At 48.5% G+C, this 26,323-nt stretch overlaps 1 protein-coding gene and 7 non-coding genes across 8 annotated transcripts in view; all 8 read right to left on the minus strand.

The window, feature by feature from the left end:
• Nucleotides 1-26,323, minus strand: part of LOC135824438 (tubulin-specific chaperone D-like) — an 83,266-nt gene that overhangs the window by 9,094 nt on the left and 47,849 nt on the right. The window contains exons 30-37 of the mRNA XM_065337177.1: nt 24,187-24,291; nt 19,141-19,194; nt 12,110-12,248; nt 8,107-8,159; nt 7,662-7,730; nt 7,136-7,213; nt 6,419-6,508; nt 5,744-5,828 (exon numbers count right to left, since the gene is read on the minus strand). Coding sequence (XP_065193249.1) covers nt 5,744-5,828; nt 6,419-6,508; nt 7,136-7,213; nt 7,662-7,730; nt 8,107-8,159; nt 12,110-12,248; nt 19,141-19,194; nt 24,187-24,291 — 673 coding nt within the window. The remainder of the gene's footprint in view (nt 1-5,743; nt 5,829-6,418; nt 6,509-7,135; nt 7,214-7,661; nt 7,731-8,106; nt 8,160-12,109; nt 12,249-19,140; nt 19,195-24,186; nt 24,292-26,323) is intronic.
• Nucleotides 444-525, minus strand: Trnas-aga (transfer RNA serine (anticodon AGA)). Its single transcript has one exon. It is a non-coding gene; the product is annotated as a tRNA-Ser (tRNA).
• Nucleotides 620-701, minus strand: Trnas-aga (transfer RNA serine (anticodon AGA)). Its single transcript has one exon. It is a non-coding gene; the product is annotated as a tRNA-Ser (tRNA).
• Trnas-cga (transfer RNA serine (anticodon CGA)) lies at nt 3,484-3,565 on the minus strand. The gene has a single exon. It is a non-coding gene; the product is annotated as a tRNA-Ser (tRNA).
• Nucleotides 3,660-3,741, minus strand: Trnas-aga (transfer RNA serine (anticodon AGA)). The gene has a single exon. It is a non-coding gene; the product is annotated as a tRNA-Ser (tRNA).
• Trnas-cga (transfer RNA serine (anticodon CGA)) lies at nt 3,841-3,922 on the minus strand. The gene has a single exon. It is a non-coding gene; the product is annotated as a tRNA-Ser (tRNA).
• On the minus strand, nt 16,693-16,774 carry Trnas-aga (transfer RNA serine (anticodon AGA)). The gene has a single exon. It is a non-coding gene; the product is annotated as a tRNA-Ser (tRNA).
• Nucleotides 18,526-18,607, minus strand: Trnas-aga (transfer RNA serine (anticodon AGA)). The gene has a single exon. It is a non-coding gene; the product is annotated as a tRNA-Ser (tRNA).

The raw sequence follows: 26,323 nt of genomic DNA on the forward strand, positions 1-26,323 counted from the left end.
CAAGAGTACATAACTGGGGTTATGTACTCTTGGTTGTACGAGTGCATTGCAACTTGCATTTTCAGACAGTGCCCATCGGAAAATCGTGCATGGCGAATGCAAGATACAGTACAGAATGTACTACAAAATGCAGTACAGATCAGGGAGTGGTATTTTACGACTCCCTGGTACAGATTATTTTTCAATTGCCCCGCCACAAGTTCATGGCCAAACATGCGGCCAAGGCAAAACTGACCACGGGTGTGAACGGCCCCACTCCGTTGACCGAAGGTCTGAACTTTTGCCTTGTCCCGTGACCTCAGGTTTCCCCTTGAGTGTGAATCCCCTATAACCACTCGGCCACCACTGCTTGCTTGTTTTACAACAAGCACCTCAACGAAATATGGGAAGAGTTTATGCAAAACCGGTCAAAATGGGAAAAAGGACAAAAAGAGAAATTCAATCGCAGTGAACAGGATTCGAACCTGTGCGGGCAGAGCCCAATTGATTTCTAGTCAATCGCCTTAACCACTCGGCCACCACTGCTCGCTTGTTTTACAACAAGCACCTCAACGAAATATGGGAAGAGTGTATGCAAAACCGGTCAAAATGGGAAAAAGGACAAAAAGAGAAATTCAATCGCAGTGAACAGGATTCGAACCTGTGCGGGCAGAGCCCAATTGATTTCTAGTCAATCGCCTTAACCACTCGGCCACCACTGCTTGCTTGTTTTACAACAAGCACCTCAACGGAATACAGTCTACTCGCGATAAGTCACGCACTTTTAAGTCACGCACTCGCGATAAGTCACGCACTTTTTCATCCAGGACACCCATCTCAAGAATTTTTTATTTTTCGGGATTTTGTGGATTTCGTGGATTTCGTGAATATTTGCGAATGATGTGGTTTTCAATGATGGAGCTTGAATACTGTAAAGGTAAGAATATAATTATTATCTGCATATTGTATGATGTATGCAAACACAGTGTTGCTCAACAAACACAATCATTCTGCAGTCGGGAAGAACACATGAATGGATGGCTGAACCAGTGTCGTGCTGGCAGCTCGGTCATTTCGGATCAGGTAATCCAGCCGTCGTGCTGCAAGACTCAGTTCCGAGTTGTTGCGAGTGGTGCAGAAATTGAGCAACAACAGCATTGCTGCATCGACATCAGAATCTCTAGCTGCTGGTGCTGCTGCCGCTTCCTCTGCAGCCATTGCTGAAGACTCTGCATCATCATCCAACTGACCATCTGACTCCTCATCTGCAGTTGTAGCTGTCTCCAGATGCTCGATCAATTCGTCAACTTCTACGTCTCTCACAAGCGGGTCATCTTCAATGGCTACCCATGTCTTGGATGCCTCCAGACATTGCGATTCAGAGATGGCACCGAGCTCCACAATGTCCTCAACACCAGGACCGGCTTGGGTGCTCTTCGACACAGCTTCACATAAGCTCTGCATAGCGGTGCAAAGATCAGTGAGCGACTCTTGATCAAGCGGTTGCATGGCTGTGCGACCATCACGCTCCTCCAGTGACTCCTGGGCATCAGCTGGCAAGCAGTTTGCTTTTCGCCAACACCGCAGGATGCTGAGTGGCCGAGCATACTTCTCTCCATCCCATATGTCCTTCATTATTGTGATGGCATCGAGAACATGAGGCTTGTGGCCATGTGCAACTCCCTTGCACCCACGCCGCTGATTCTTGCCCGCCTCCAGTGCTGCTTTAGCTGTGCTGTCATTGTCGAAGATATTCAACAGGCGTCGCAGGAGATCAGTCTTGTATCCGACCTTGAGGCAATGGATGATCCCTTGGTCCATCGGCTGAAAGCGGGAGGTCAGGTTGGGAGGCAGGAATGTGATGATGACGGATTTAGGTGAAAGCTTGCCCACACCTTCATGAGCTGGACAGTTGTCCAAGATGAGAATGCAAGGAAGCTCACCATAACGCTGCTTGTACCAAGCACAAAACACATCCTGCAGCCACCACTTGGTCACTGTCTTGTCAAACCAAGCGTTGGCTTGATTAGTGTAGGCCATGGGTGGGTTGTTCCCACAGAGATCCCAACACTGTGGACGCTTGGACTTTCCAACAACAGCAAGTGGAACTTTCTCCCCAACAGCAGAGGTGCACACCATGAGAGTGATTCTCTCCTTGGCCTTCATCTGTTTGACTCCACGAATGGTCCTCTTCTCCTCCTGCTGGCAATAGATACGGTTCGGTAGCTTCTGGTGGAACAGCCCTGTTTGATCAGCGTTGAAGACCCGTTCTAGAGGGATGTTCCGCTCGCTCATAGTTTTCTTTATGCCTTCCCGAAACGAAGACATGGCAGCAGATGCAACGTCTTCGTCCATCTCCATTCCTTCTCCATGAAGATTGACGCCGGTAAGGCCATTCCGCCGAAGCACATTGAGGCACCATCCAGGACTAGCGGTGAAGGAGTCGGCATCGTCGCCAAGCTCTTGCTTAGCGAAGTCGAGAGCCTTCTCCCTCAGGATCACCCACGACAATCCAAGTTTGTCAGTCACAAACTTCTCCCTTCGAAGCAAAATATATTTCACTAGCCGCTCCTCAATTTTCCCGAACTGGGAACTTCTGTTGCGGACTCCCTGTGGACCAGACGGATTAGCATCGGCGAGTTTGCCAGCTTCAGCATCCCTCAGCCAGCCGCGGAACGTCGCCTCCGGAACATTGTTAAACTTCGCAAATTTTCGAGCGGACGTTTTTCCACTCTCACGATAGAGACGAACCAAACGCAGTCGATCAGCCACTGTTCGCTGTTCTTTCGTTTTCTTATGAGAAGGCATCGTCAAGCAAAGGGAAACGAAATGTTGCACGACGGAAACAGAAGTGCGTCTTGTCAAAATCTCTACCAAAACTAACGGAACGTCGTCTTGTCTTTCTCGATCATGGCTTCACGCTGTGGTAGATCTCTACGTCTCGTGTACAGTGTACAGTGTACAGTGTAGACTACAGTGTACTGTAGACTACAGTGTACAGTGTAGACTACAGTGTACAGTGTAGACTACAGTGTACTGTAGACTACAGTGTACAGTGTAGACTACAGTGTACAGTGTAGACTACAGTGTACTGTAGACTACAGTGTACAGTGTAGACTACAGTACACTGTAGACTACAGTGTACTGTAGACTACAGTGTACAGTGTAGACTACAGTGTACAGTGTAGTCTACAGTGTACTGTAGACTACAGTGTACAGTGTACTAGTGAGTAGTGTACAGTGTAGACTAGTAGTAGTACAGTGTACCGTGCGCATGCAGCTCAGTGCTTGTACGCGTGTTCAGCACACATGTCCATATGCAGAAGAAAAAATGACGGCCGTACATATGCATGACGTGGTGCATAATGTAAGTCGCGCACTCGCGGTAAGTCGCGCATTTTCTGTTCCAGGACACTGTGCGTGACTTATCGCGAGTAGACTGTATCGGAAGAGTGTATGCAAAACCGGTCAAAATGGGAAAAAGGACAAAAAGAGAAATTCAATCGCAGTGAACAGGATTCGAACCTGTGCGGGCAGAGCCCAATTGATTTCGAGTCAATCGCCTTAACCACTCGGCCACCACTGCTTGCTTGTTTTACAACAAGCACCTCAACGGAATATGGGAAGAGTGTATGCAAAACCGGTCAAAATGGGAAAAAGGACAAAAAGAGAAATTCAATCGCAGTGAACAGGATTCGAACCTGTGCGGGCAGAGCCCAATTGATTTCTAGTCAATCGCCTTAACCACTCGGCCACCACTGCTTGCTTGTTTTACAACAAGCACCTCAACTATGGGAAGAGTGTATGCAAAATCGGTCAAAATGGGAAAAAGGACAAAAAGGACAAAAAGAGAACTTCAACCGCAGTGAACAGGATTCGAACCTGTGCGGGCAGAGCCCAATTGATTTCGAGTCAATCGCCTTAACCACTCGGCCACCACTGCCTGGATGTATTTGTGTAGCCCATATAGGGGTCAAGAAGGATGGAGACCTCCCCCTTTCCTGTTGCACTACCGTACAATCCGCTACAAATCATGCCCACCCCATTTTTGCAGATCTGCTGGCCTCTATGCACTGGCCCCATGCACTGTCACCGCTATCGTACGAAAGAGCATCTCACATACCGTAGCGCGAAGAGCGCTTTGCCACGGTAGACTATGTCCACTTTGCTGGTTTCAAAATCTCTTTGGGCACTAGCTACGAGGTAGCTCGTAGTGATGATGATGTTGGCTCTTTTATTTCGCAAATCCAACGGGAGTGTCTTCCGAATAACAAGGTAGCGATGAACATAACATTGCAGGAACTAAATACACTTCTGACGGTGTTTTAACCCTTTGTGGACGGACTGTACGAGTTTCGATCTAATAAGATCGAAACTTCGTAACTTCGTAACTCCATCGTTTCTTGAGCAAATTCCACAATCGAAGGGTCTACGTGGTAGCGGGAACTCCAAGCTGTCCAATGCAACAATCGCCGAAGAGTTACAATGTCGGACGCCAGAGATATCGCACGCCGTATTCTTACCTCGGCAAATTCAAATTTTTGATCGATCATTTCGCCATTTTGGGGGAAAATCCCTTTTCGTGTGCTCTTTGAGCGACTGAGCACATGATAATGACGTAGCCGGCTGAAGTTTGAATCGTCTCAAACAGATTTGAGCGTTCTGCGATGAAGGAGAGTGGAATGGCGTTGATGGGACGAATTTGCTTGCATATCAGGCTTGGAGACGACTTTGCTGTGTTACCGCGCCTGATTTGTGGCGGCCGGATAATGGAGATTGGTACCCTGACGTAGCTCTCGCCAAGAGCTTTCCAATGAGCCCTTGATTGTGAAAATCAAGTGAAGGACACCAAAGTTATGACATGGAAAAGTTGAAAATTGTACTGACATTTTGTAATTCTGGTGCATACTGTGCTAGTAATCCGTCCATAAAGGGTTAAGCCATCATTTCCAAATCGTGCCAGGCAAGGGTTTTGTAGCGCACTTCAGTGTTTTCAACAAGTTAGCAGCGACTTTGTAGCTGTAGCTTCTGTGACATCCTCCCTGTTCTCCGTGCCACTGCAATACTGCAACAGGTCAGGTCGTTGAGTGATGCTTCGTCAGAACAATTCTATAATTTCAGTGAATCCGGCTGCATTTATCGTGGCACTGCAGAAATTTCATGATTTGAAAACCAGATAGATTTGACGGCTTTACCACATGGAGAATGAACTGATACGAAGATGACTCATTTATAGATTGGAAGGAAATCTCGACAGAGGTTTTTCTTTGATGCAAGATAATGACAATCGCTTTTGCAGAGCCTCCTGATGAGACATGGGCAGTTTGTAGGCATTACAGTCGTTCCCGTGCGCATTCGACCTTCATGCCAGTTTTCTACAACTTTATTAGCCTGAAAAAGACGAATATAGTATGGACCCGCTGGGGTGGGCGTTTGTAGCGGACTTTACCGTATTACTATCCGGTTCTTGCTTTTCTTTCTTTTACTGTAAAAATAAAAAGAGTCCGCACGCGAAATAGTTGAGCTGAGATCAACTTTTTCGTGATGCGACGCGTTTTCCCGTACGCGAAATGAAGTATGACTCGGCCTTTACAGTACTTTCGCTATCACACCTAGGAAGCAGACAGTGACACGACTGTAGTGTAGTGTAGTGTAGTGTAGTGCAGTGTAGTGCAGTGTAGTGCAGTGCACTACACTGCACTACACTGCACTGCACTGCACTGCACTACACTGCAGTGCAGTGTAGTGTAGTAATAGTACTCACCCTGGGGTACTTGTGGCCAAGTAGTATTGTCAACTGCCGTAAGCAGGGTAGCCGCAAGCCGGGAAATGGCAGCAGCCCGCAAAACCTGCACACGAGCGTATATACACAGACACACGCACGTGCACACGCACGTGCACACGCACGCATGCACACGCACGCACACGCACGCATGCATGCACACACGCACACACACACACACACACACACACACACACACACACACGCGCGCGCGCGCGCGGGCATGTACGCACGCGCGCATACACACACACACACACCGGCACACACACACACACACACACACACACACACACACACACACACACACACACACACACACAAGCATAAAACATGAATTTAATTGTGAGTTGTTGTTTATACATTTAGGTGTAGGCTGATGCATATATACAGCTGTTTCGCCAAGTGGGTCTTTAGTAAACTCTTTAGTACACGATATTATACGATATGATACAATTCTGATTTTCATCTTATCATACGACAAAACCGGACTCAAAGCAGATTGTTCAAATCAAAGCAGAATGCAATTTCAAATTTGGACTTCACGGAGAATTTCAAAGTCTCCAAAACAGAATGCGCAAATCCAAGCAGAATGCGCAGATCACATTGAGCATGCCTGTAGTATCCTCCACAAACGAATCACAGTCATTCGTCACTCACACTGGAACGGAGTCTATGAGCTTCTTCGCATCTCCACTGCGCGCTGTCTCCGCCTTGCACAGGGCTAGGAGATCAGTGGGAAACTTGGCACTGGAGTCGAAGCAAACGGCAAAAGCACAATCAAATGCAAGAGCCACAAAAAACATGCACAGCGGAAACAAGGAAAATGGTGAAATGGTGAAATGGTGGGTCACAAGTTATGCGTTAGAGTCCACCAACTAAACCCTTCATCATTCTGTGAGAACCTGTCCTATGGGCAGGTGAGAAGGCAGGTGAAGTAAAATAAACAACAACAACTAAACCAGGTTTTGAACAGTCATAGCGTGCACAAGGTAGCACCAGACTGACAAAGAGTACTGATACATGTACAGTGCTTGCCATTGAACCTTGCCTGTACATGTACAAACAAAACAAAACTCTACACTGTACGCTGGGCTTGCGTAACACTGAACTCAAACCTAGTGTTAATTTAAACATGCCTGTGTGTAGGGTGGGGGCAAGGCAAGAGTAAGGAAAGGCTAGAGAGGAAGGGAAATAAATAAAAAAGAAATCCACGGTTCACGCGTCAGACTCGGCTAAAGACCAAGCTTTCCGCATCTGTAGGAACGCCACCACTGTCAAGGATCCACGAGAGTAAGGAAAGGGTAGACAGTCAGGCAAGAGCAAGAGTAAGAGTAAAGAAAAGGCAAGAAGAGAATGGCAATCAGGAATACTTACTCCTTACGACTGGTGAGCTGCTCAAAGCAGCCGCTGGACAACAGGACATCGAGGGCTTTCAACAGCGGGACCGTAACACTGCACACACGCAAACGCAATGCACAGATACACACTCATACTCATACTCCTGCCCATCGTTGAAGCGATGATAGCGAACAAGCTATGTTAGACATAGCAACTTGTGCTGGGATTACACAATTCAACAGCTTGCAAGGCTGATGAGTTGATTGCCACAAATGTTAGCCAGGTATCCACCACACAGCTGATTGAAGTGGCTTTTCTTCTGGCCAGTGAATAGTTTTTTTTTTACAGATATATATATATATATACACACCAGGCCAACGACGAAAACCATGACTGATTGTGCACACAGGAACACAGGCAGAAAGGGAATATCTACAATTCTACATGTTCACTACAGAAATGATTCACAACACTAGCTGGGCCCAACGAGCACAAGCTGTTGGTTTTTATTCTCTTCATTCATCCTTTTCAAACACATGGATATGCAGCAGGCCAGCCTTACCGATCCACTTTCTGGTATTTCTTGAAAATAGACAGAATATCACTGCAGATCACAGCCAAGTTCTCGTCACTGTAGCCATGAATACACATGAGCGCATACACATACACACATAATTATGTACAATCACACAGCCACAGACAGCACGCATGCATGAGCTCACACTTACAAACATGCATGCACGCACGCACACACACGCATGCACACACGCACGCACGCATGCACACACACACACACACATACACAAAAAACGACGCAAGCGAATCTGTTAGAACAAAGAGCACACGGACAGGAATGAAACTGGAAAACGTAACAACATTGGCCAACACTGCAAGCGCTCAGACAGGACGGAGCAAAAGCAGCAGCAGCAGCAGCAGCAGCTGCAGCAGCAAAGCAACCTCGGCCAGCTTGGCCAACCAAAAAAAAGAGGACGATATTCACACCGCACCTGGCAGTAAATTTCTCCAAAAACTCCACCAGGGCACCACTGGCATGCTTGACCTACACACAAACAGAGGAAACAAAATGGACACACACATACACACACACACACACACACACGCACGCACACACGCATGAGCGGATGCATGCACACGCGCACATATATTATCATTATGGGGTTCTTGCGAAAGTGACGGGGCAGGGCAAGAAGAGACAGATTACGTGCTAAAACAGACCGGGCACCACCAAGCTAGTCGGCCATGGCAGAGCCTTATCCGCTGGATCCTATCTCTATCACTGGGATGTTCATTTCAGTACGAACAAACACCAACTGGAATAATTATGATGTTTGCCTGCGAGAAAGAGGAATGATTTTTCAGGAGTGCAAGAAATACCCGGGAGATGCAGCACACACAGCCCTTTGAGAACAGCATTGACAGGGGCGTCGAACGGTGTTCAACATTAGTACGACCATGAAAGGGCGGGGGGGGGGGGGGGGGAGGGGGGTCTGAATTTTTTGGGCAAATTGGGCCAAATAGCCCATAGTTCCTTGCTTAAAAATCACAGGATACAATTATTGGTGCGGCTTTGGCAGCACCTGTCGTACCGGTTCCAACGCCCCTGATGGAGACGTGAAGTCTACAACTCTCTCAATATATGAGCCAGCGCGCGCGCGCGCGCGCGAAAAGGGTGCTTAGCTCACTGCACACTGAACTGAGAAAAACGCGTTTGAAGTTGCACTTCAAATTTTCACGATTTCGATCAACTTACGCAGATTTCAAGCGGGCTTACACTAGTAAGCTGGCGATTCCGTGTGATTTCGTTTAGCTTCCGCCATAGCCATCACACTCAGCTGTCATGTACTTTTCACAGATCAAAAATCGGCCCATGCATTTTCACGGATGGGTGCATGCACTCGATCAGCGCTTTTTCATCGCGCTTTGAAAGTTTGAGTTTGATTCTCCTTCGATGCGCTTCAAGCCTTGTCTTCAACATGGCCAGTCGTCGTTGGTTCACGGTGGATGAGACACTAGCTGCTGTACTTGCTGGCGACGATGATGAATTTACTGGCGCTGCTGCTGATGTCGGCAGCAGCGGCTATGATCACGATTCGCCAGGTGGCAACGAAGAACTTTGCGATGCTGATGAGGAAGAGGATGATGGCGAGAATTTGGAGCACTTCCTGGACATAGCTGACAACTCGACAGCTTTAGCTGCTGATTTTCTGGACCTGAACCTGGATGCTGAAGAAGCTGTTGTTGAAGAGGAGCAGCAAGGAGATGCTCAGCCTCAAGCCGCTGCTGCAGCTGCTGTAAAAGATTGTTGCAAACAGAATTGTTTGGAGAAATTTAGCGCTGCTGATATTCAAGCGTCCATTCTTTCGATGCAAGAGCTTGAGAAGCCTGAGAGCGATATTTTCATTCTTGGGCTTTTGTCGTCCTCTGCGCAGCACACTGCCACACTGACCAGCCTGGGAAGAGGAAAAGACAAACATTTCTGTACTCGTTTCAAGGTCTGCCGGTGTGCGGCACCGCGTTCCGTCATGTATTCAACATCGACACAAAGCGCATGGACAACTTGCACAAGCACTTTGAGGAGCATGGTATTGAGCCCAGGACACATGGCAATACTCATCGCCATCCTCACAATGCCCTCCATTTCGCCGATGTAAAACAATGTGTGGAATTTATATCAGCGTTCGCTCAGGACTTCGGTATACCACATCCAGCGCCGTTACGTGGTCGTGCTGATACACCGCCAGTGTTTCTCCCTGCACATTTGACGTACAAAGCCGTTCACGCCAAGTATCTGGCAATGTGTGAATCCGGAGGGTATAAGACCATCTCGGAGTCCAGCATGCGTGCAATTTGGCACCAGTGTCTGCCTAGCATAAAGTTAATGACACCGAGAACCGATGTGTGTTCAACCTGTGAAGCTCTACGCCGAAAAGTGACAACGGCTTTCGGTGAGATTGAGAAGCTTCAGGCTTCCAAGGATTTGGCAGACCATGTGAACACTGCGCAGAGGGACAGAGAGCACTACAAGCAGGCCACACTGGATGCCAAAGCTGAGCTAGATTCTGGAGTGGCAATCAAAAGGAAGGTTCATTATATGTTTGATTTTGCGCAAACGTGTTCCTAACCAATATAGCACGGCAGGAAGGTCCTCTCTACTTCAAAACCCCTCGGAAAGTGCAGCTCTTTGGTGTATGTTGTGAGGCCCAACCACGACAGATTAACTACCTGCTAGATGAAACAGACACAATTGGCTGTGATGGTAAACGTTCACACAATCCGAACCCCCTAAATTTTGCAAAGTGTGCTGGTGAGAAAATCGAAAAATAATCATGTGCGCACAAAAGCCAAAGGGCGTCCATCCGATCACAGCCAGTGCAGTCACTGAGTCAAGACTCAAGTAGTACAGACGTCGACAGTGCACTGCATGCGCGTGCGGTAGATCGATACTGTTCGTAGTTTGTACACGTACCCATGGCTTGCATATTCGATCTTTACAAGAAGTTGAAAGGGTCTTCATGCCCTCACTGAACCTGTGTGCCAGTCGATTGCATACATGTATGTGATTATGTGTCCGTACTAAATAATATTATACAATGTAGGGTAAGCAGCAGCATTATTTTGGCCCTGTATACAGGTTTTCCATCGTCTACCACACCACAACTGCGCTCCGACTCAGTCTCCAGCGATGGTGGTGTGCTGTGGCAACGTGTCGAGGCCGGCTGGAAAGCACAGTTGTGGTGTGGTCGATGATGGAAAAATATATGTCCGTAGTGTATTTTAAAAGCATGCGATTGCCACTAACACAATCGGATTGTCGTAATTACAAGTGTCAACCGCACAACTACTTCAAAACAATCTGATTCCATAATATTTTGGCTGTTCAATTTTGGTTCGACCGGAACCCCCCTGTATAGATCTCTGGATCCGCCCCTGGGTCAGCTGTGTGATGTTGTCACCAGCAGCATTTGTAACGCTGCTCAAACCATTCCAGGATCTGGCCTAGTATTGTACGAGTGGGACACATTCTTTGAGGGCTCATTCCGACCAATCCCGCAAGTAAGCAAGCAGCATCATTTCCTGTTCTCGTGTGAAACGTCTGGCATCGTCAATGTAAAGAAGTTGGTGGATGGTAACTCTACTCCTGTTGCCATCCTCAAGACCATAGCTGAACAAGTGCAAGCTGCTGGCTTTCCGAATGTTCTACCCCTGGATGGCATGTCCCGAGAGCGCCAAACCTACCTGTACAAGGAAACCCGCCCATATGTAGCTGATCAGTGGCAGGATGAAGTTTGCCCAGCACCACCACCACTGTGAACTTAGATTTTCTCTCTCAATTAATCAGATTTGCTCTCTGAAATTTCATCTCCCCTTTTCTCTTTATACTACATGTAATTTTCTGACTGTGTACCACCACTGCCACCACTGCCACCACTGCCACCACTGCCACCACTGCCACCACTGCCACCACTGCCACCACTGCCTCCACTGCCACCACTGCCTCCACTGCCACCACTGCCACCACTGCCTCCACTGCCACCACTGCCACCACTGCCTCCACTGCCACCACTGCCACCACTGCCACCACTGCCACCACTCAGTGACTGCATGTGTATCATGCATTGCTGGATTTGCCTTTTGCGGCACATTGATATTCTGGCCGGGACTAGCCAGTCCTCACTAATAATGTCGTAAACACCACAAATTGTGTGAAGTGTTGGTCTAGAGATGTTTCTTACCTGATACTTACATGGCTCTTTGGTGCTAGATGGCAAACCATGACAAAATACTGTCCAGAATGATTCTCCGTTACATCTGTTGCCACTAGCGTGGCAGGCGTGCTTTTGTGTTTGCGACCCTTTTCGCGAGCTCTGGCTCATATATTATATATTTGGATGGGTAGATCTCCCGACACAAGCACACACAAAAAGTCATCATTTCATTTATCCGTGACTGACCGGTTTCATCTTTTACCAAGAATCATCAAGCTCTTACCAGCGACTCTGTCATGCCTCCCACGCTAACAATGAGACCAGTCAGTACAGACTGACGATACGGCGCCACTGATAGCAGCTGTACCGTGTGAGGGAAGGCGTCGCTTGCAGACGCCCAGTTCAGCTCCGAGCACAGCGTCCTGCACACACACGTGTGGGTGATGACAGGCAAGTACACGACACATATTAACACACAACGTTAAGGTAACTGGGAAGCGACATGGCGTGGGGGGGGGGGGGGGGGGATCAACGGTACTTTACGGTATTTGCATATTCGTTTCATTTTGAAAAGTTGGTAACCCTGCAAATAAACTGTGCTGGTACCCAGGCCCGCTAGGGTCACGTCCGTCTTCCAGTGCAACCCGGCAAGACTGCAGTCCGCAAGGCAACACGGTACCCGCCACCACTGCGTGACACCAAGAAGGTCGGCGACCTTCGGACACGGAAAGTGTCCTGCAAGCTGAACCAGCTGATGACCGGCCACTGTAGTCTTCTGAATGGCTACCTCCACCGCATTGGAGCTGCAGACTCGCCTCACTGTGTCTTCTGCCCTGGCATCATCGAGGATGCAACACACTTCCTTTTCGACTGCCCAGGAAGAGCACAAAGCCGTCACTCTGCAGCTCTTCAGTCTTCATCCGCCAGTCAAGCTGTAGCCGACTCCCCTACAATATTCCACGATTCTTGCAGTTGGAGAAACTGTTATGAAGTTTCGAACACAGACTTGAAACACAATACATGATGAATTGCTACTGTTATGTGAACTCTCATTACACCGGTATGCGGTATTACCTTCCACATAGTCATGCAGCGACCTCGCTACATGACGTCAGCTCCCTCACCAGATATATACGCATGCGCATGAAACATTTCTTCCTCTTTGTTCTAAATAAACATCAACCATAGACAAAGTTGCCCTCTCCCTCGGAGTTGTATTTATTAGGCCCCAGGGTGGTATGTCCCGGGATTCATCTGTCTCCCCTGTGAACAGATACGACCTCTGCCATCTTGGGTGCCTAAATTGGTGACCCTGACGCTGCGCACGCGGAGTATTTGTAGATTTGACCTTATCGGATTTAGGGATTCGTGGTGCGTCTCGCCGCCCACTCGCCCTCGGCACACCTGGAGCTGCTGCGGACTACGCCCTCCTGCCGCCGCCATCCTTCGTCATGCTGTTTCCGCCCGTCAGCCTGCCAGCCATCACTGGTTTTCGCCGCAGTCCGTTACTGCGTGCACCATATTCTGGCTGCCCGTCAATCACCGGCTGTCGACGTAATACTTGAGCCAAACCACCACTGGATCCGCCTCGGAGCTGCTGTGGCCCCTGCCACCCTCCCGGCCCACCTGGATACCCCGCTATCCTGCCACCGCACATCGTCCAGTCGTCATCGTCCGTATTCGTCCTGGCCTCAAGCTGGACATTGGCCACCTCCACCATCCGTACCACCTCAACTGTGCACGCACGCAGGCACACGCCCGGCACAGGACTTGGAGCTGCGCACGCCTCCACCCGTCCCCGCCTCACTCGGCACGCCTCGCCTCAGTGCAACGCGCCTGCTGGTACCCAGCAAAGCCTGCAACATGCAGCCGCCTCTGACATGATAATACTCCTCTGTCAAGCATACGTTCCTCCTTTGCTTTCTTTCCGCCTCTGACACGATAATACTCCTCTGTCATGCGTACGTTTCCTCTTTTCTTTCTTTCTGCCTCTGTCATGCATCTCTCTGTCCGCTTCCTGCTTTTCTGATTTTTGTTTCGGCCTTTGTGCCACTTTGTTAACAAATTTCATACACACAGCGCTCTCGCTTGTACATATTGTATCATATTTTTCTCTTTCGTTCTCTGCGCTCCGCTTGTTCTCTGGTGGGGGAGTACTGTAGCGACCTCGCTGCATGACGTCAGCTCCCTCACCAGATATATACGCATGCGCATGAAACATTTCTTCCTCTTTGTTCTAAATACCCCGACAACTACTCGTCATGGAAATGACTAGTAGTAGTAAGAGTGACGGCCTGGTGCTACTGTTTCATCAACCGGTGTCGTCGACGTCATGCTAACACGAGAGGGGATCCGGAAGCAGCAAGTACAGCAGTCGACTCTGTGGAGCTGAAGTCTGATGAGCTCCAGAGTGCCAAATGTCACTGGTATGCGATCGCACAAGCAGAGAGCTATCCCGCTTCGTATCGGCAGCTGACGTCAGGGAAGTCCCTTGCAGCAAATGACCAACTGCTACGGCTGAATCCAGTGCTCGACAAGGACTACCCGTGTGTGCTACGCATTGGAGGTCGTCTGAAGACTGCCAGCCACTTGCCTGAGCATACCCGGCATCCGATAATCTTGCCCCAGCACCATCGGATTACTCAGCTGATAGTCGACGCCGAAGATCGCAAGTGTGATCACAGTGTTGGCCCAAACCACCTCTTGGCAAACCTGATTTGCTGCGGTTTTGGATCATCCGTGGCAAGGTTGTCACACGATTTCACCGTGCACACTGCGTGCTCTGCAAGAAGAAGTGGGCCACTGTGGCTTCGCAGCAGATAGCACCGCTCCCGCTATTCCGAACAGCTCCACCGTACCGGGCATTTTCAAGAGTGGGAGTTGACTATGCTGGTCCGTTCCGGACAAAACAAGGACGTGGCAAGACCCAGCTCAAGAGGTACCTCTGTGTCTTCTCTTGTTTGCAATCTCGAGCCTGTCATTTCGAGATGGCGTATGGCCTGGACGCCGAGTCGTTTCTGCTAGCATTCACTCGTTTCTGCTAGCATTCACCCGTTTCTGCAAGCGCAGAGGCGTGCCAGCTGAGGTCGTGTCAGACAACGGGACGAACTTTGTCGGTGCAGAGCGCGAGCTAAGAGAAGCGGTTCAAGCGCTAGGTTCTAATGAAGCGGCCGCAAGTATGGCCAGCCAAGGAGTTCACTGGCACTTCAATCCACCTCTCGCTCCGCACTTTCGCGGCGTATTTGAGTGTGTGGTCAAGGCAGCAAAGCGCGCAATGATGGCAACTCTGTCCCACGCCAATCTCACTGATGAGGAACTTGTAGCTGCCATGGTGAGTGCGGAAGGCCTACTCAACTCGCGTCCGTTGACCGCTGTCTGGACTAACGTGGATGACGCCGCACCGCTAACACCGATGCACTTCCTAGCTGGACAGTGCGAGCTGACTCTGCCACTCGAAGAAGTCGCTGAGTTGCACCCACAGCGTCGTTGGCGGCTCCTCCAACAGCTCCTACGCGAGGTATGGCGGCGATGGCTTCGAGAAATAGTGCCTTGGCTGAATGTGCTTCAGCGATGGTCTCGACGCAGCCGCAACATCAAGCCCGGTGACATTGTCCTCTGCATGGACAGGTCTACTCCAAGTGGGCGTTGGCCGCTAGCCAAGGTGATGGAAGTGTTCCCCGGATCTGATGGATTGGTCCGTGTGGCGAACATCAGAATTGCCGCCAAGCCCACTTATGTACCCTTGCTCATAGAATTTATCTCAAACGAATTCCCCAACACTTGGAAAAGTATGACTGGTTCCAGCGAGATAGACCAACTCAAAATCAAGTATCATTGCCTGCTCCTCCTTTATCGTTGTTTCTACTGTGACTCACCTGTGTTTATCATGGCATATCGATTTTGGCTCTCCCTTTCCTATAGTATTCGACGTGCTGAGACACTTTCCGCTTTCAACAAGGCTCTTCGTAAGTAACGCACCTCTTTCATTTCATTTTTATTTGATTTGTTTTATTTATTTATTTGTAAGAAAGGGTTTGCTCCCCACACTGGAGCTCGCGCTATTCCGCCGACTTTACTTGACACTTGACTGACTCACGACTGCCATCCAGAGCACATATTTATTTGTTTATTTTATTTATTTGCCTTTTTGCCCTCAGTCCATGGTTAGTTTCACCCTCACTTCCTTGTATTGGCTATTTTCACTATGTGCCATGAAGTGCAGACAGTAAATACCGTATTTCCTCGATTTTAAATAGACCCGGTCTTTTGTTTTTTGAAGAGGGTTGGACCCCTGGTCTCTTATTTGGGCATGGTCCATTATTTGAGCAGGGTCCACTATATTTTCATCGGCACATCGCTGGAAATGGTGGATTTTTAACACGTCATAATAAAAAAGTTCTATATTATGACGTGTTAAAAAATATAGTGGACCGTGCTCAAATAATGAAAGAAAGCACTAGCCACTACAAAAATTGTAGTTGCGCAACCTAAAATTGCGTCCTTTTTTGATCCACCACGTGCTTTCTTAGTGCGCATGCGCAAAGCGATGAACTCAAATAAGAGACCGGGTCTCTTATTCGGGCATGGTCTACTATTTTTCCGTGAGGCCTCTAGGAGGGTCTACTATTTGAGCATGGTCCATTAATCGAGGAAATACGGTAAATAAACATCAACCATAGACAAAGTTGCCCTCTCCCTCGGAGTTGTATTTATTAGGCCCCAGGGTGGGATGTCCCGGGATTCATCTGTCTCCCCTGTGAACAGATACGACCTCTGCCATCTTAGGTGCCTAAATTCTCAATTCATTGTTCTCCAAAGAATTAAAAAAAACTGTGTTAACACGATCAGAAAAAAAGATAGTTCAACCGCAGTGAACAGGATTCGAACCTGTGCGGGCAGAGCCCAATTGATTTCTAGTCAATCGCCTTAACCACTCGGCCACCACTGCTCAGATATCCCTGTTAAGCAACTAGCTCAGCCATAAACGAGAGGAGACTTGCATGACTATGTTCACAAGAGAGTTTTCAAGCCAGGTTGAGTCCGACTCAGCTTGAGCCCGACCCAGGTTTGAGCTCGGCCCAGGTTTGAGCTCGGCCCAGCTTGCGCCCTAACCAGGTTGAGCCCGACTCAGTTTGAGCCCGACCCAGGTTTGAGCGCGACCCAGATAGAGCCCGACCCAGATTGAGCCCGAACCAGGTTGAGCGCGACCCAGGTTGAGCTCGACCCAGGTTGAGTTTCAACTTGCTATACCAAGAGTACATAACCCCCAAGAGTGTGGAACTGACGCATGGAGTGCTGTCCTGGTAGATTTTCAAGTTGATGTCATTTGTGATGATGCAGTGCTCCTCGCACGAGTGATTTCTGACGTTTGTACACACTGCATGCCGACGCATCACAGGAGTTACCTTACACAAGTCATGATCAAAAAATGAGGATCTTTCCACCACTAGTCAACGATACGTCTGATAAGTTGCGAAGGAAATTGGTTGCTCCCGCTCCCCACACTGGAGCTCGCGCTATTCTGCCGACTTGACTTGACACTTGACTCACTCCCGCTCCCTACACTGGAGCTCGCGCTATTCTGCCGACTTGACTTGACACTTGACTCACTCACGACTGCCATCCAGAGCACATGAGACGTCCATCGAACCTTCCACTCGGCAAACCTGCCAGAAAGCATCACTCCCTGCTTTATGCTTGGCGGGAAAGGTGCGAGCTCTAGTGTGGGGAGCAACCAACTTCATTGTAAACAATATCGCCGAGGTCGCTACCGAGATTTCGTGCTAATAAGTAGGGGTGAAAGGGGTGATCCGGGTAACCCCGGTACCCGTCTGTTTAGCTGCTGATCCGTTAGCAAACGAGTACCCGTTAGTCGTGTAGGATTGTAGGGTACAGTATTAGAAGCTTGCTTGTACAGCTGTACAGTTCAGTGCACAGTTTTGAGTGTGTTTTTCCTCGTTCAATCCTGCTACTTATCACGGTATCCATTGTAGCTACGACAATTTCGACTGTTAGCATGTAGCGCAGTGATTGTGCACACTGTGCTTGTCGCGGTGTAGTGTACTTGTAATTGTATGACTTCGCATATCCTCCTGGCGTGAAATCCGGAAGGCTACTGTAGCAATTGTTGCCCGAAAATCTCTCTCCTATCAGAATGCCTGCAAAAGACATGTTGCGCTTACGATCCCAAGCAAATGCAACGTTCTTGGAAAAAGTATGGCGGATAAAGAGTACCCGATAACCCGCCCGTTAAGCCAGATACCCGTTTGTTACCTTAAAGGGTAACCGTTTCACCCCTACTAATAAGTTGTGCATCATAAAAAAATGCCATCAACTTGAAATTCTGCCGGAGCAGCACTGAGAGAGGGAGTTGCACACTCTTGGTGGGGGTTATGTGCCGGTACTCTGAAAACTACCCTTCTTCATGATCAGATGCTCTAATTTCAGGAATTTTCGGTGCTCAATATTTTCGGTTTGAGGGCAACAGGTCAGGTTAGGTCAATAGGTGAACAGAAATTTTAGGTACAGAGAAGCAGTTCCCTATTGGATTAGGTGTGCTAGAGTTTGTTCGGTGTATTGAAATTTTAGGTAAGAAACAGACGCACCGAAAGTACCGAAAATAAAAGTACACCGAAAATTTGTGAAATTTATTAGTATTATTTAGTAGTTTCTTCCAAGCCAAAAAAAAAGATCATCAACCGCAGTGAACAGGATTCGAACCTGTGCGGGCAGAGCCCAATTGATTTCTAGTCTATCGCCTTAACCACTCGGCCACCACTGCTTGGACACTTTCACAAGGACAAGAACCCGAGACGAATGCGCCCACGGCCATCATCACCAACCCAAAAAGGAGAGACAGGGCAAGGTAAGGGGTCGTTGCAAACTTTTTTTTTGTCGTCCCTGAAACGAATAGAACATCATTCATTGGGGGGAGGGGGGGGGGGGGGTGCAAGCCAAAATCGCAAGTCGTGCGATTTTCGTCGTCCAGCATAGTAAGCTGTGTTCATTTCAGAGGGAGGGGGAGCGAGTACGAAATGAATGATGTTCGTTTCGAATTTCAGGGACGACACATTTTTTGCGACGACCCACAAATAGAGAGCCAGGGAAAGGACCGGCAGAATCAGTTTTTGATTGGTCCAGTCATACCATAGTCCTTCATACCCTAAGTCATGATGGGGGGAGAGAGGAGGGGGCACATGACCTCCTCGGCAGTAAACATGGGTTAACTGGTGGTCCAACAGTCAACAGTCAACGGTCATGGCCTGACCAACCAGACCGATATTCCACCGCCCCTGAGTGAGAACAATGACTTACTCTGTCAATACGGCGGTCAGAGCTTCTCTCTCGGGAATGCACGGTATCACCGGACTGTAACAACACACACAGCAAACACACAACAAAAGCGCTGGTCAGCAATTGTTCGGGAGATTTCTACATGAAAAATACCGTTTTGAAGTAAGAGCAGCCTAGGCTACCACCCCGAACCCGCAGTCCTCCAGCGCCAGACACTACGGTACTAGTAACTCTAAGAGAGATACGTCAACAAAATATTCAGCGCGTATTCATTTTCGGCTATTTCGGCCCGGCCATGTTTGGCCGAAAATTAGTTGCGGCCGAAATTTTCATTTCGCAAAGTTCAGTGTGGCAGTGACCCAGTCAGCAGCAGTACAGGCCGAAAATTTGAATGGGCCGAAAATTTGTCGACTTCAAGAACTACAAGCAAGCACTGGAAGAGACATACGATGACATATACGTGGAGGCCATGAGTATACTGTAAGACATGTTATTATAACGAGTCGCAAATTTAACGATTGTCCAAAATTCGTAGGTTAACGAGAAGATAATTATGTTAACGATCTTGCAGTATTCTGCCATATCCACACACAACATATATGAAGCAGTACGGCCTCAACAGATCTTATCATAACGAACAAATATCATCCGTTAAAACGTTAGATTTACTTCCTCGTTATATATACATGTCTTACAGTAGCCGACGCGCGAGGATTGGACAAGAGAATGTATTATGTGGCAAAGAAGGGACATGTACGTGACATTAAAAGACCACGAGGACAACTTTAACAACCTCCCCATGCCGCCTCATCAATCCGGCGAAGAGCGAGGTTGGACAGATATCTAAGGCGATACTGGAAAGGATAGTCCAGGATGTCCGGTGCCAGCTACCAACAAATGCCTGGAAGAGCACATCCGCCGTGATCGACTGGTTTGAGGGGCTGGAGGAAAAGCAAAACTGCGTTCTTGTAGGTTTTGATGTCGTGGAGTTTTACCTGTCGATCTCAGAGGAGCTGTTATTGACGTCGTTGCAGTTTGCCAGAGGCTTCACGTCGGTGTCCTCGGAGGACCAGGAAACAATCATCCACGCAAGGAAATCTCTGCTATTCGGCCTCGGGAAAGAATGGAAGAAGGGAAGCGGAGTATTTGATGTGACAATGGGATGCTATGACGGTGCTGAAGTCTGTGAGTTGGTCGGTACGCTGGCCCTTGCCAAACCATCTGAGGTGTACAATGGCAGTGACATTGGACTCTACCGTGACGATGGGTTGGCAGTGTTCAGGAATGTCTCGGGACCGGAGGTAGACAGGATCAGGAAGGACATAACCAAAATCTTCAACAGCCAAGGACTAAAAATCACCACCCAGGCAAACCTGAAATCAGTCGACTTCCTAGACACTACACTGGACCTACACACCGACAAATATCGTCCATACCGGAAGCCCAACGACCGGCCACTATACGTCCATCGCCAATCCAACCACCCACCAATCATCATCCAGAACTCGCCCTCTTCCATCAGCCGACGACTAACGGACATATCAACGGATCAAGAGACATTGCAGGATGCATCTCAACTGTACAACAGTGCGGTCAGAGACAGCGGGTACAATGAGACCGTCCAGTTCTTGGAGGAATGGAAGAGTGGGAAAAAGAAGAAACAAAGGAGTCGACACCGGAATATTACCTGGTTTAACCCACCGTTCAGTAAGAATGTGTCTACGGACATTGGTCAGCGATTCCTGCAACTCGTCAGCAAGCACTTCCACAAAGGATGCAAACTCTACAAAATATTTAACCGGAACATGCTAAAGTTCAGTTACAGTCGCATGCCAAATGTTGCCACCATCATCGAACAACACAACAATAGTATCCTCCGCAGCAACTAACAGAATAAGACCAAGGATGTGAGAACCTGTAACTGCCGTGTCAAAAATGATTGCCCCTTGGAAGGAAACTGTCTACAGTCCATTCATAAAAAAATGGGTCCTGGCTCTGGCGAGCTCCCGTATTTGGCGATTTTTCGTGATTTCATCGTACACAGTGCAGTGCTGCGAACTTTGAAATTTGAAAAAGGGTCCAAAAAGGGTGCCTGAACTGGGATTCGAACCGCAGAATGCACTCTTGCAGGCGGGGTCAAACGGCCTGGATTTTGATGGTTTTTCCCAATTCAGTGCTTTTGGGGCAAAACCTGGCCGAAATCCTATTCTTGCTATGGCTTGCTTTTTGGACAAAAAAACTTCAGAAACATAATTGGAAGAGGATTCCACATGGGATTGCAGAAAAAAATTCTAAAAAAACTCAACGTTTGACCCATTTATGGCCAAAAGCTAGAAGTTCATTTTTTTCTGAATGGACTGTAACATCGAGCATTGTGCACAGGGCACATGTGACCGGGAGCAACATCAAGGAGTACACTTGATTAACGGAAGGGGCATTCAAGACATGATTCGATGGGTGTGTGTGTGCACGTGTGGGCGCGTGTGCGTGTGTGTGCGTGTGCGTGTGTGTGTGTGTGTGTCTGACTGTCTGTGTGTGTGTATGTGTGAGATTTAGAGAATGAATGTGTGTGTATGTATGTGTGTGAGAGAGAGATTTAGAGTGTGTGTGTGTGTGTGTGTGTGTGTGTGTGTGTGTGTGTGTGTGTGTGTGTGTGTGTGTGTGTGTGTGTGTGTGTGTGTGTGTGTGTGTGTGTGTGTGTGTGTGTGTGTGTGTGTGTGTGTGTGTGTGTGTGTGTGTGTGTGTGTGTGTGTGTGTGTGTGTGTGTGTGTGTGTGTGTGTGTGTGTGTGTGTGTGTGTGTGTGTGTGTGTGTGTGTGTGTGTGTGTGTGTGTGTGTGTGTGTGTGTGTGTGTGTGTGTGTGTGTGTGTGTGTGTGTGTGTGTGTGTGTGTGTGTGTGTGTGTGTGTGTGTGTGTGTGTGTGTGTGTGTGTGTGTGTGTGTGTGTGTGTGTGTGTGTGTGTGTGTGTGTGTGTGTGTGTGTGTGTGTGTGTGTGTGTGTGTGTGTGTGTGTGTGTGTGTGTGTGTGTGTGTGTGTGTGTGTGTGTGTGTGTGTGTGTGTGTGTGTGTGTGTGTGTGTGTGTGTGTGTGTGTGTGTGTGTGTGTGTGTGTGTGTGAGATATCTAGAATGTGTGTGTGTGTGTGCGTGTGTGTGGGTGTATGTGCATGTGAGAAAAGGGAAAGAGTGTGGGTGTATGTTTCTGTAATGGTGTGAACATGTATGGATTCGGCATTTAAGCCCCCAGCTCTATAGCCTTGATCCTTGAAGGGTGGTGGCGTTCCTACGGATGCGGAAAACTCGGCTTCCACCCGAGTCTCACGCGAACCGTGAAATTGTTTCTTTCTTTTTTTTCTATTCTATAATTATCATTCATGCCGGAACTGCTGCTGCATAGCCTCAAGTCTAAAGACTTAGCCACTCCACGCCTGCACCTGACTAGTGCGCTAGAATTCCCCTCAGAATTTCCCACCTTGCTCCCCCTTATGTTCAGGCTGCCCGTTTCGGAGCCATCAGTTGCCTGATCAGCGTAGTAATACGTGAAACTCAGAGTTGCGACACAGCTTCCAATCTCTCTCGTGTTCTAGACATACAGTAAAATTCCTGTATTTTTTTAGCCGAGCTACCATACAGTACAGTAACCATGGCAACGGACTACATGTACCGTAAAGTACCGCCAGAGCGCCACGTCTCGCGAGAGCGCCCCACCTTGATTTTACGGCCAAGGGAAAGGAAAATTTGTATGGCAGAGTGCAACGAAGTTTGTACGGCGTGAGAACCTTAGTATGCTAAGGTCATTTTTCGTGTGGAGCTCGTGTCTGCTTGAAGGTAAATTGAGTACGGATCGACTGCAGAATGTGTACAAAGTTCGTGTCGTATGACCTACAGGCAGGACACCATCTCCACAATACGACCAGGAAAGGACGAGATGGTGGGGCGCTCTGGCGGTACTTTACGGTACTACTACTATATGCATTGGCCGACATACCATGGTCTGGGGTCAGCAAAATTTGCAACGCGTATCAAGGAAATGTGGGAAATTAATGGGCATCCTTTTTCTGCAGATTGCGACATTCCTTTTTAGTGATGGAGCGAACTGTGATTTCCACCCACGAACAATTCTCTTGAACAACAATTCAACAGACCAACGAATAATCCACATACTTGTATACTCGAAATGGGAACGGTACAGGGCTGAAGAAAATGTTGAACGGTCTCTGCTGGGATGACGACTACACCATAGCTCAGTGGCTAGAGCATCGCTGGCCAGAAGCGAGAACCTCTGGTTCGTGTCCTGTTGGTGACAGTCAATTTTTTCTTCAGACTTTTCCCGTTTGCATCTTTCCCTCAAGCCAATGAGTACAAGGCTGCATTTGCATTTCGAGTGTATAAGCACATTTCAAAAGCCTTTTGTTTCTGCATTCTTGGGCTCACTCTTGGGCTCGCTCTTGGGTTTATTCTTGGGTTCATTCTTGGGCTCACTCTCGGGCTCAATCTTGGGTTCATTTTCATTCTTGGGCTCAGCTGCATGCACGGCGTGGTGAATGGGGGGGGGGGGGGGGGGGGGGGGAGAGGGGGGAGAGGGGAGGGGGTACTAAGAACGTTACATGCATATGTAGTCTAGTGGCGAAACGAATGTCAAAACCTAGTAACCGAAATTCTTTGGCCTATCGAACGAACGTACGAATATTCCTTAATTTCTTTTGGTAACAGAGATGCCATCACATGCCCTCCTCTCAGTCATTTGATGGATATTGTCATTATTATTAGGTATGACAAACGGTAGTGCCACATTAAATTCACTGCCACATAAGGCTACTTCGGAGTTCATACATGTCACGTGCAACATTGGCAGTCCAGTATGCACATGCATGAGAAAACATGGAGTACAAAGTCACAGGCAGGCTGTACGCACTGCACTGTACTGTGTTCGGCGTGCTTGTATATACATGCACTGCATTCGAAGTGACGTAACGAATACTCGAATGTGACTTAAAGAATATTCGAATATGACAAACCGAACGAATGTTCGAATATTCGAATATTCGTTTCACCACTTATATGTACTGACCTGTCGGAGTGTAAGAGTTTAGCAATGACACCGCCAGCCACCGATCGCGTCCGGTCAATCTTCTCACTGATCTGCTGCAACAGCGATGTCATCAATGCCAGCATCCTGCATGGACATACAGACAGACACGAGTGCACACACATGCACACACACACACACATACATGTTATACGCGCCCCGTACACACTCCCATACGCACACACTCCCCTACACATATTCATGCACTCCCCGCTGGCCTTTGCCCTGCTAACCCCTTTTTTCCCGCTCACCATGTCTCACTTACTGCATGCACCCCTTTTTCCCTCCGTAGTTTTAGATACTCTGAAGGCTGCGCTTGCGCAGGGTCGTTCTTGTTCTACTCTCCCAGTCGCCTTTGTTCTAGTCTGGCAGTTCTTGTCTTGATCGATCTCTTTGTGCTATTCTCCTAGTCTGGACCTCTTGTTCTCCCAGGCTAGTCCTTTGTGATATTCCAGTCTCTTTCCTCGAGATAATATAACCATTCTAAAAGCCCTATGAGTGTACTGAGAATACATGTAACAAGAGTAGTTGTAGGTAGTAGTCCTTATTTGACTACATTGGTGCCCGACGTGGGGCTCGAACCCACAACCCTGAGATTTCTACCGACTGAGAGAAGAAGAACAACGCATGGAAGGAAATTGCAGCTCACTTCGGAGTAAGCGCCGAAGGGGCCAAGAAGCGGTGTGGCAACATCCGAACACGGTTTTCAAGATACCTCAAGTCAATGACGACCAAGTTGGGCCAGGGGAGGGATGCCGTACCACCCTTGTCGTCCGACCTGGAGCAACTTAGATGGCTGCAAACATTTATCCGGCACCGCGAGACATCGACAAACTTTTGTGGCACAATGTCGGATGAGGGAAGTGCCTTGGAAGCGGACGAAGACACTCCCGTTGATATTGAGAAGGACGATGACGATTGTGCGATACTCGATGTGACTTGCAAGGACGCGCCAACTCCGAAAAGGATTAAGACTGAACGGCCGTGGGGAATCCAATCAGGAAACCCCCACGGGCAAACATCCAGAAGGCGATTGACAACATCGCCGAAGCGATCAAGACGGAGGAGAGGGAGGAAGATCCAGACAGGCTCTTCTGCCTGAGCCTTGTGTCTCACTTCAAGGATCTTCCTCCTCTCCGACGGAGTCTACTCCAAGCCAGAATACTTAATGCCGTGGTGGAAGTGGAGTCGGTGCATCACCTCCAGCAGCTTCAGCCAGCATACCCATTGTGCAAGCCGCCAGTAATCCAGCCCCAACCAGTTATACCACAGCAGCAACAGCCACCGCCACCACAGCAGCCGCTACAGCAGTGGCAGCAACAATGGCAGGCTCCGGCGTATCAGCAGTACAGTCCCCAATTTTCCTCACCTCAACCCCAGCCACCAACAACTTCCATTAACACCGATGACATCTCTAGCGCAACGGACGGATAGACAGTGTGATACGCGCCTACGTCGCCAGACTGAAGGCGTCACTCGGATCAACAATCCAAATGCGTACGTTGTCCCTGCCACCAGGTGAGTCTCTGGTGGCTGTCGGCCGCTCGTTTCCGCGGTTAGATTGTGGAACGCCCTGCCCCAAGAGTTCAAGTCCCTCGCCTGCCACAGATCATTCAAGAGACTTTTAAAGGTTTAATTAAGTATTTTTATGGCTAGCCAGCATCTAGGCTTGGACTTGGAGTCGTGACTCAACTGTGCTTTCTTCTTCTTCTTCTTTTTTTCTCTTTTTTTCCCTTTCTTTTTTCTTTTTGAGTATTTGCAGTCTGTGTTGTCTGTGTTTTTCTCTCTTTCGTGGAGGCTTGCTTGTTGTATCCTTGGCTCTCGGCCGTTACTTTATCGCCATCATAATATTGGGCACCATTGCCCGTTTAGTCTGCGATACAAAATAAATTTCAATCAAATACAGAGTGTGTGAGCACAAGAGAGAGAGAGAGCACGTGTGTTTGTTTTAACGTAGCGGAGCGAATGTATGCGTTGCGTGTGAGTTGTACATGAGTGTGTGAGTTGTGTATGTGCGGTTTCGTGCATGCGTTACACGTATACACCCATTCCGCATTAATTTTATTACTTATATTTTTCTTCTCGTGGGGACACGAGTTTTTCTCACCCGGAGAGGGGG

This window comes from Sycon ciliatum, chromosome 9, assembly GCF_964019385.1.
Source record: "Sycon ciliatum chromosome 9, ocSycCili1.1, whole genome shotgun sequence".
NCBI lineage: Eukaryota > Metazoa > Porifera > Calcarea > Leucosolenida > Sycettidae > Sycon > Sycon ciliatum.